Source organism: Chiloscyllium plagiosum, unplaced genomic scaffold, assembly GCF_037043375.1.
Source record: "Chiloscyllium plagiosum isolate Xiang-an unplaced genomic scaffold, Cpla_swu_hap1 HiC_scaffold_4, whole genome shotgun sequence".
In the NCBI taxonomy this organism is placed as follows: domain Eukaryota; kingdom Metazoa; phylum Chordata; class Chondrichthyes; order Orectolobiformes; family Hemiscylliidae; genus Chiloscyllium; species Chiloscyllium plagiosum.
The window spans coordinates 127,599,784-127,609,700 of NW_028270142.1; the positions used below are offsets into that span (position 1 = coordinate 127,599,784).

The 9,917-nt window shown below is 39.0% G+C and overlaps 1 protein-coding gene across 8 annotated transcripts in view; it reads left to right on the forward strand.

The window, feature by feature from the left end:
* Positions 1 to 9,281, forward strand: part of LOC122548893 (G protein-coupled receptor 20) — a 42,396-nt gene extending 33,115 nt beyond the window's left edge. For all 8 annotated transcript variants that reach the window (XM_043687823.2, XM_087986644.1, XM_087986641.1 and 5 more), the window contains one exon: positions 3,002 to 9,281. In XM_043687823.2, the coding sequence (XP_043543758.1) occupies positions 3,021 to 4,079 (1,059 nt within the window). In that variant the 5' untranslated portion in view covers positions 3,002 to 3,020 and the 3' untranslated portion in view covers positions 4,080 to 9,281. The remainder of the gene's footprint in view (positions 1 to 3,001) is intronic.
* Positions 9,282 to 9,917: the final 636 nt, after the last annotated feature.

Here is a 9,917-nt window from a genome sequence, read left to right on the forward strand (position 1 = left end):
TCACAATATACATCTAAATACTTATTAAATGGTATGAGGGCTTCTGCCTGTACCACCCTAACAAGCACTGAGTTCCAGATTCCCATCATCCTACAGCTGAAAACCTTTTCCTCACATCTCCTCTACACCTTCTGCACCTCACCTTAAATTTATACCCCTGATCATTGAACCCTCCATCAAGGGGAATTGTTTTTCCTGTCTACCCTATCTATGCTGCTCATAATTTTATACATCTCAATCATGCCTCTCTCAAACTCCTCTGATCTAAGGAAAACGACCCCAGTCTATCCAATCTCTCTTCATGCCTGAAATTTTCCAGTCCAGGCAACATGTTGGTAAATCTCCCCTGCAACCGCTCCAGCACTTTCATTTTCCTCCTTCAACAAGGATTCCAGAACTGCAGACAAAAATCTAGCTGTGATCTAACCAACATTTTATGCAGTTCAGCTTTTAAAATCTATGTGTCAATGAATAAAGGCAAGTATACCATTTGCCTTCTTAGCCACTTTATCCGCCTGTTGTGACACCTTAAGGGACTGGTGTACATGCACACCAAGGTCCATCTGATATTCGGCAGTTTCTAGGGTCCTACCATTCATTATGTTGCACTATAAAAAATGACGTTGGTCACTTTCAAATCAATTCCTAATGGAATCATAACCAAATATATATTTTGGCACCAGATGAATCTGTTTTCCTCATAGAAGAGAAGGTTGAGAGAAGATTTGATAAAGATACAGGTTGTTCTGCTATAATGCACGTTTCGCCAGCACAAATTGGTTTTAATACAATTGATAAATTGTGAACGTTGTTGGATAATGCAAACATTTTCCATTAACGATCTTCTACAACATGGTTTTCTATAGCGGTTTTCATAGCGTGATTTTCTATAGTGAGGGGTTGCAAAGGAATGCAACTGTCGCGTTATAGCAGGACACACTATTTACAAAGGGATGTGTAAGGAAAATGTTCCCTTTGATGGAATGATCAAGAACAAGAGAACACAGATTTCAGGTAATTGGATAAAGAATCCATGTCATCAGGGAACCATTTCACTCAGCTGGAGCTCAGGGTCTGGAATGTGCTGCCAAAGAGTGTGACGTACAGCATGATTGTATTCAACCAGAGCATTCAAGAGGAGATTGATTATTATCTGCTACAGGAGGATAGTTCTGCAAGGACCAGTAATGAGTTCACAGTTGTTTGTCATTTATACAAATGATTTGGATGAGAATATTAAAAGCATGGTTAGTAAGTTTGCAGATGACACCAAAATTTGCGGTATAGTGGACAGTGAAGAGGGTTATCTAAGAGTATAACGGGACTTTGATCAACTTGGCCAATGGGCTGAGGAGTGGCAGGTACAGTTTAATTTACATAAATGCAAGGTATGCATTTTTGTAAGACAAACCAGGGCAGGACTTGTACAGTTAATGGCAGCACGCTAGAAGTGTTGTCAAACGGAGAGACCTGGAGCTCAGGTACATGGTTCCTTAAAAGAGACATCCACGGGCAAATAGGTTGGTGATGAAGGCATTTGGCTCGCTTGCCTTTATTGGTCAGAGCATTTAGTATAGGAGTTGGGACTTCACGTTGTGGCTGTACTAGAAGTTGGTAAGCCAACTTATGAAGTACTATGTACAGTTCTGATTGTCCTGCTATATGAAAGATATTATTAAGGGTGGAAAGGGTGCAGAAAGATTTACAAGGATGTTACTGGATCTGGAGATTTGAGTAATAAGGAGAGGCTGAATAGGCTGGGACTTTTTTCCCTGGAGAGTAGGAGGTTGAGGTGTGATATTAAAGAGGTTTATAAAATCATGAGGTGTATCGATAAAGTGAATAGCAAATTTCTTTTCCCCAGGGTAGGAAAGTTCAAAATCAGAGGGCATAGGTTTAAGGTGAGAGGGGAAAGATTTAAAAGGGATCTGAGGGGCAACGTTTTCTCACATTGGGTGGTGTGTATATGGAATGAACTGCCAGAAGAAGTGGTAGATGCAGGTAAAGTTGCAACATTTAAAAGATATTTGGAGAGGTTTATGAATAAGAAAGGTTTAGAGGGATATGGGCCAAATGCAGGCAAATGGGACTAGCGTAGTTTTGGAAACCGAGTCGGCATGAACGAGGTCAAATAAAGGGTCTGTTTCCGTGCTGTATGACTTTATGACTCTATGGCAGGAATTTGGCACTATGTAAATTGCTCCTTCAGAAAGCCAGTGGGGACAATGGGTCAAGTAACTTTCTTCTGTGCTATAACCATTCTATCCTTCTGCAAAACTGATTCAGTTAATGAGAGCTCAGTGGAGGTGCAAAAATAGAGCCTGACTGTTCGTTCTATAGGTTTTTTTGTTGCTTTGTGTTTAGATTGAAAGATTATAATATTTGTGATCAGGTTAAATATTTAGATTGTTAATACCTATGAATGGAAATGCATTAACAGGGTGAAAACTGGAAAGCGCTGGAGCAGTGCAGTGGGTCTCGCAGCATCATATGGAGAGAGAAACAGTTTGAGTCCAATTTAACCCTGCTTTATGGAAGTGCTGGAAAACCATTCCAAACGGGAGCCGTACCAGCCTCGAGATATTAACTCGGTTTCTCTCTCTACACAATGTTGTCAGACTTGTTGAGTTTCTCCAGCACTTTCTGTTTTTATTTCAGATTGGCAGAATCTGCAATACTTTACTTTCATTTTCTGCATTAAGAGACATTAAGAGTAATTTTGAACTTTATCACCTGAATGGTAAAGCAGATCACCTTCCTTAAAAAAACCATCTAGCTTGCTTGATGGAATGAAAAGTGGGCTGGTTCAATAATGAATAGAAGATCAATCTAGTGTTGATGATCAAAATTAACTCCATTAAGTACTAGTTACTGGGCTGGGGGTGGGGAAGTGGGGGGGGGGGGGGGGGGCGGGGGGAGTAGGTACTGCTTTCCTTATCTCAACCTGATATTCCATATTAAAATATATTTCTTCCTAACACTGATTTTTGTCTTGTTGTAGGTCAACAAAAAGATCAGCCATGCCAAATTCAACAGTTGAACCAAATCTTACAGACATGTCTACAATCAGCCTTGCCAATGAGACTCACGACCACAAGGAGCCCTACTTACATAAACTGGCGCACCTTGATGAAGCACTCTACAATGATTACTACAATCTCTGGCTTGCCTTAATGATAATTAATGTTTTCATATTTGTAGTTGGCATTGTCCTCAACAGCGTCGCATTGTATGTATTCTGTTTTCGTACCAAGACCAAAACAACATCTGTCATTTATACCATAAACCTAGTAATCACAGATTTGATGGTGGGTTTGTCCTTGCCAACGAGGATAATAATGTATTACAGCGGTGGTGAATGCCTGACATGCTCTTTTGTGCATGTTTTCAGCTATTTTGTGAACATGTACTGCAGCATTCTATTCTTAACTTGCATCTGTGTGGACAGGTACTTGGCCATAGTCCAAGTGGAAGCTTCACGCAAATGGAGAAACCCTCATTACGCCAAAGGGATTTGCGTTTTCATCTGGCTATTTGCCATTATTGTCACTTACTCAATTCTCACCACAGCAATCCAATACGCCTCTTGTTGCCTGTCTAAGCTCTTCGCTCTTACAGTGTTTGAATACTTTTTGCCTTTAGTGATCATCACGGTGTTCACCATTAGGATCATGTGTGCCCTGGCCAAACCAAACCTTATGCAGCAGAGCAGGGAAAGGCGTATGAGAGCTGTCCAGCTTCTGGTCACTGTACTGGTTATCTTCATGATCTGCTTCACACCCTTTCATGTCCGCCAAGTAGTGGTCTATGCAAACCCTAAACTGCCTCTTCACATCAGCTTAATAGTGTACCACATCACAGTGACCTTGAGCAGCCTCAACAGCTGCTTGGATCCTATTGTCTACTGCTTTGTTACTAACAACTTCCAGTCCACCGTGAGGAACATCTTTGTCAAAGTTGAGCCTGAACAGAACAGCGGCGAGGTAATCAGTGTACAGAAGAGCTCCAAGGTGTCCACTGGAAAGTCGGTAGTTTCAAGCATGATGATGAACGGCCCTGCACAAGACAGTGAACAGTGAACAGAACACACAACAATCATGCAGCTCAAAGAGGACTTTCATGTCTCAAGATTTTGCTATAACTTGCTTTGTATTACATTTTATGCCTTGATGTTCATAATACATCATTTTGTACAGTTTGGTGAAATTTACTCAAGGTGTCCTTTACCAGAAAAGAATGGAAGGCCTGGTTTTCTTTGTTTAGGTAATGCTCCATTAGTTGTAAGACAATCTGGTGTTGGCTGACAAAGGAAAGAGAAGCAAAGTCTTAATGTTTGGTGCATTAGTTTATAAGATGGGACAGAAACCCTTGGCCCTCAACCAAATACAATGGAAAATCTTTGTTCTTCTTGCAAAAACAAAAATGTGGTTTCCAGTGTTTATAGGCCTGTCTGCTCTACCTTTCCATTCTTACAGCATCACCTCTTATGATGTATGTGTCTGACTTGCCTGGAAATTGATGAATATATTTTGTAAAACATTCTCTAATTTATTAACTTCAAACATGTGCCTGACACTTTATGTAGATATAAAATAACCACAGGAGTTATCCTTGGATTGATAAGCTATAACTTCAGAACATTCAGAACTCCAATTGCTCCCCCTTCTAGGGGCTCGACATATTAAATATATAGTATAAAATAATGAATTGGTTCAACTGCATGACATTCAATACATTATTTTGCTTTGACAAGCTGAGGCATTGTACGTTTAAGCTACGCAAGAATTGGAATAGGTTTGATGTTGGGTAGCTTACCTTTCATTCAAGGGGTAAGAGGTTTTGGAATATGTTGCTGCTTTATGAGAACTCTCTATATGCCTTCAAAAGGGTCCAACTCAGTTCTTGACCTTGGGGAAATTTATGGCACCCGCTAGATTTTGGTATTGGTGGCAACGTGGGACTCATATATTTGACAGGCTGCTAACCCATCATGTTCACCCCCACTCCTTGAGCTGTGCTTCATAAAATGGTGGGCAACTTATCTATTCCACATAGGCTCATTGGGATCCTTAGCTTCCCATCCTTTAAATTGATACTTAATGTTGCAAAAATTGCAATTTTAAAATTCTGCCCTATTTTCAAAACTAGAAGTTTGATGTCAGCCCAGTGAGCCACTGGATTTGACTGTTTTAAGTGGGTACCTAAGAACCCAGAAAATAGTTCCACATACGATGTTAGACGAAAGCCCTTCAGTTCTACAACTGTTGATCTGCTCAGTTCCTCCCTAGCCTCCATATTTAATGCCCATCTCCCCAGTAAAGCCACTGGAACACAGACTTAAAAGTCTGGTGGCACAACTAGTTAACATTTACCATATGTTCTGGGTGAATACAGAACAAAAATACTCCTCATTGTCTTCTGTTCTTCTCTTACCTTTTTTGTTATTTTGCTGTTCTATACACTTTTAAATGCACTATAAAAATTTTGAGCTACTGATATTGTTGGGCTAAGATTTCTTTGTGTGCCACTTGGGGCCTGATGTATACACTCAAGCCAATGTTTATGAGAAAGGGTGTTTTTCAGCTTTGTTATACAATGATATACTGCAGCATTAGTCCATTAAGCAGCAAGTTTTTCACTGAACAGTGAAATTCGTTTATTCTTTTGCTGGTCTTAGGTCACTTATTCTGAGTCGGGGAAAATTGAGTGAACATAAGGTATGAGCAAGGCCATTAAATCATTTAAAGACGTGATATACTGAGTTTTTAGCTTTCTATTTGTAATAAACTGACATTGTTACTGGATGTTTTCCTAGGCTGTGATAAGTCAGAAGGTTATGAGTGTTCAGGACTTTCATTAAATGTTTTAAAGGAGAAGTGAATAATTTCTTGACTAATAACAGAGTCAACATTAGAAGTAAATGGGAATGTGGAATTGAGGCCACAATTAGATCAGCCATGAACCTATTGAATGTGGAGCAGAATTCAGTGGTCAAATCTCTGTTCCTGCTCCTAATTTGTCTGTATGTTATCAATTGTGTTTCCCACACCTTCAAACCAGGATTGTAAATTACTTGTAAATCCATGATCCAAAGGAATGCTCTATCTGAAGCAAGGCTAAAAATCACACAACACCAGGTTATAGTCCAACAGGTTTATTTGGAAGCACTAGCTTTCGGAGCGCTGCTCCTTCATCAGGTGGTGGAGTATAGTAAGAATGTGTCAAATTGGCCAATGGCTATAGATACACATTATACATTTTTGTGTCCAACACAAATTCTGTTCCATTGAAAATGTTGGATTATGATTCAATTGAAAGTATTTGTGGTGCCCTCTGCTATTTGTCCTGTCAAGAAAGCAGCCTGTTGGAACTGCAAATATATCTGCAATCATTCCCAATGCAGGAAGTGCAATTTAGTTAATTCAAGATGATAGTTTCGCCTGCATCATCCTCCTGCTATTTTGGGCACTAGTTTATTATCCAGTAATTCATTCATTGAACACTGAGTGCTGACAAGCAATCTTAGACCTTGATCTACATCTAAATGTCCAAATTGGGCAGGCAATTAATATTAGATTATCTACAGTATAGAAACAGGTCCTTCAGCCCAACAAGTCCATACCAAACCTCCAAAGAGTAACCCAACCAGACTCTTACCCTATATTTATCCCTGACTAATGCATTTATCATCATGGGCAATTTAGCATGGCCAATTCATCCAACCTGTACCTCTTTGGATTCTGGGAGGAAACCCACACAGACACAGGGAGAATGTGCAAACTCCACACAGACAGTCACACAAGGCAGGGATCAAACCCAATTCCCTGGCACTGTGAGGCAGCAGTGCTAACCAATGAGCCACCGTGCCACCCCAATTTTTAACCTTGATGTTCTAACATTAGATAGCATCAGCGGTGAATGGACAAAATTACGTAAAGAAAGCATGCTATATTTGTCAAGGGACAAAACACAATGTTAGCCTTTGGCCCCCACAGGTAACTTCAGTGCTTCAGTGTTGTCTAACTTTAGCATGTATTAAACAAGGGTACTCATGGACAGCAAAAGTTAGAGTTGTTTATCTCCACTCAACTCTAACAAGCTGTAGAATATAGACTTCTGATTAACAAGACAGATATGGGTATTCATAAGGTTTCCAGCTAACATAAGTGTTATGTGTCAACATTTTCACCAGTCTGATTCCCTCATTCCAATGCAGAATTCCTCGAATATGAGGTGTGTGAAGCTAAATAGAGTTTCACAATCTACCAACTGCCACGATGACTAAATGAGTTTGTGTATTCTGGACATTTTGAGATGTCTGCAGCTGAGGCTAAATATGAAAGCTAAAGTCACTGCAGTACCACTCTCTCATTAAAGAGATAGTTAGTGGTGGTTTAAACTGATGGTCACCACACCTCAGGGATGGGGGGAGGTTAAGAAGGAGAACCCTTCATGGTAACCTCAGCTGGTGTGAGGACTGAATCCACATGCACTCTCAAACCTGGTCTGGTCAACTGAGCTAACCTCATACAGAATAATGGGGTTGAAATGCCATCCTGCTTTCATTGTCACACTAGTCTGCTGAGAACATCAAGCATTCCATTCAAGTATTATAGCATAAGTTATTAAAATTTTTTCTTTAAAAGCTATCACTGAAAATGCTAGAAACCTGAAATAAAAGTTGCAAACTTTTACTACGAGAAGGCAATTAAGACTCTTCACCAGAACATTGTAAATGTGTTGCCTATTGCCACGCACATAATCTCCATGCTCACATTTATATGGAGCAATTTTGCGGCAGAATATAGTCTGTAAGGATTTATGTGTTTCAAATACATATAACAACATTTAGTAATCTTAAATTTGTAAGGATTATATTTGTTAACTTTTGTACATAGTCTGTAAAATTCATTTCGGAACTATTAAACCTGAGGCCACAGGAAATATATGTGTAGAAAAGTAGTGATTCATTTCAGATTTGTCACCAACAGACCTACACTTTCACAATAATTGTGTCATTTAGAAATGTTTGTAACATATTAATTATTCATGCTGCAGCACTTTGCAAGTTTGGGCTAGACTGCAGACTGTCATATGTGTTCCGTAGTTTATGTATTCAACTTTAACTGCTGATCAATGTGCAAGGACCTTTTTCTGTGACTGTTATGCCATGTGGCATTTAAAGGATATTGTTTGGGACCAATGTAATTGATGTTTAAGTATTTGACATGTTTGTTGCCCATTTATATGTGCCAATATTTTGTCAACATATGTACATATATATATTCATTTTTGTATAGTCTCCCCAATTTCTATGGTATGAAATATTAGACGTGTTGAAATGATTTTTAAAAATTCACTGTGAGCTTGGAAAACTCTGCTGAAATAAAGAGAAGCCTTTATTACTAGCTTTGAAAGTCTCCAGCTTGGCTTAGTTGGTTGCATGTCCATGCTTAAACATTATAGATTCGAGCCTCACTCCATGGAAACTGAATTTTAGTTGAAATTGAAAATCAGCACCTTGTTCCTGCAAATCCAGGGGAGGCGATCACCTAGTATTATTAGGGACCAGGGTTCAAATCCTGGCATGGCAGATGGTGAAATTTGAATTCAATAAAAATCTGGAATTAAAATGGCCATGAAGCCATATGTAAGAAACACCTATCTGGTTCACGAATGTCCTTTAAGGAAAGAAATCTGTCATCCTTACCTGATCTGGCCTGCATGTGAGTCTAGAACCACAGCTATGTAGTTGACTCTTAACTGCCCTCTGGGCAATTAGGAATGGGCAATAGCCAGCGATCCCCATATACTATGAATTAATTTTAAAGAAAATTCAGGTTAAAGGCATTATTTGCCTTTGAAAAAGAACGTGCTATTGATGCAATGTCTTTGCCAATATTCCGCCCTTATAAACAACTTAAAAATGGGACCAACTTTCCCCTTTTATTGAATTGAGCAGTTGGGAATGAAGAATTGATGCCACAATCAGAACAGCCATGGTATTGTTGAATGGCAAAGCAGGGTTGGAGAGGTCAAAAGGCCTACTCCTGATCCTAACTTTTATGTTTAAATATCATCAGCATAGTAGTACTGTAAGTTGCTAAATTACCCACCAAATGCTCCTGAATTATTATGTGTACAATTTAATTTTATTAATTCATTACAAATACTACAACAGGGAATGACCATTGATGTACAAATGTCATGGTGTATATTGAGAGATTATGTGTATACATGTATAATACATGGTTGAATTAATAAACTCATATTCATGTTGGCATTTCTTTCAAGAGCATTGAGATATGATCAAAAGCATCTAATGGGTGGTTGCATTATCTGTTTGCCAATGAAAGCTGGTTAAAGTTCAGATTGGTTAAGTAGCTCAGGCACTTGTCAATACTGAACTACAAAAGATAATTATGTAGGCAGCCATACAGCCACACTGAGGAGTTTCTGTTTGAAGTATAACCATTTCCCAATCTTGACAGAAAGATTTTTAATAACCATTTATGCCTTTGCAAGGAGAAACATGGTATTTTTCTTACACCTAAAAAGAGAAAGATAAATAAGAATCTGTCAGGCAGGCAAGCCTGATTATAACTTGTTAAAACATGCAGAAATGACCCAGGTTCCCAGAAACATTTACAGTCCTACCACACTAATAATTCAGATAATTCTTTTTCCAAGAATTGACAGCGTTTTTCTGGATGCATATTACCTCCACCTGAAAACCTTCAATTGCTGTCATAATATTTCCATACCAGCATTGAGCTTTTACTATCTCTAACAGCATGGAGCAAAGTCAGCAATTACATGACACCAGGTTATAGTCCAACAGGTTTATTTGAATTCACAAGCTTTCAGAACGTAGCTCCTTTATCAGGTGAAGTGAGAAAGAAGCACACAGGCACAGA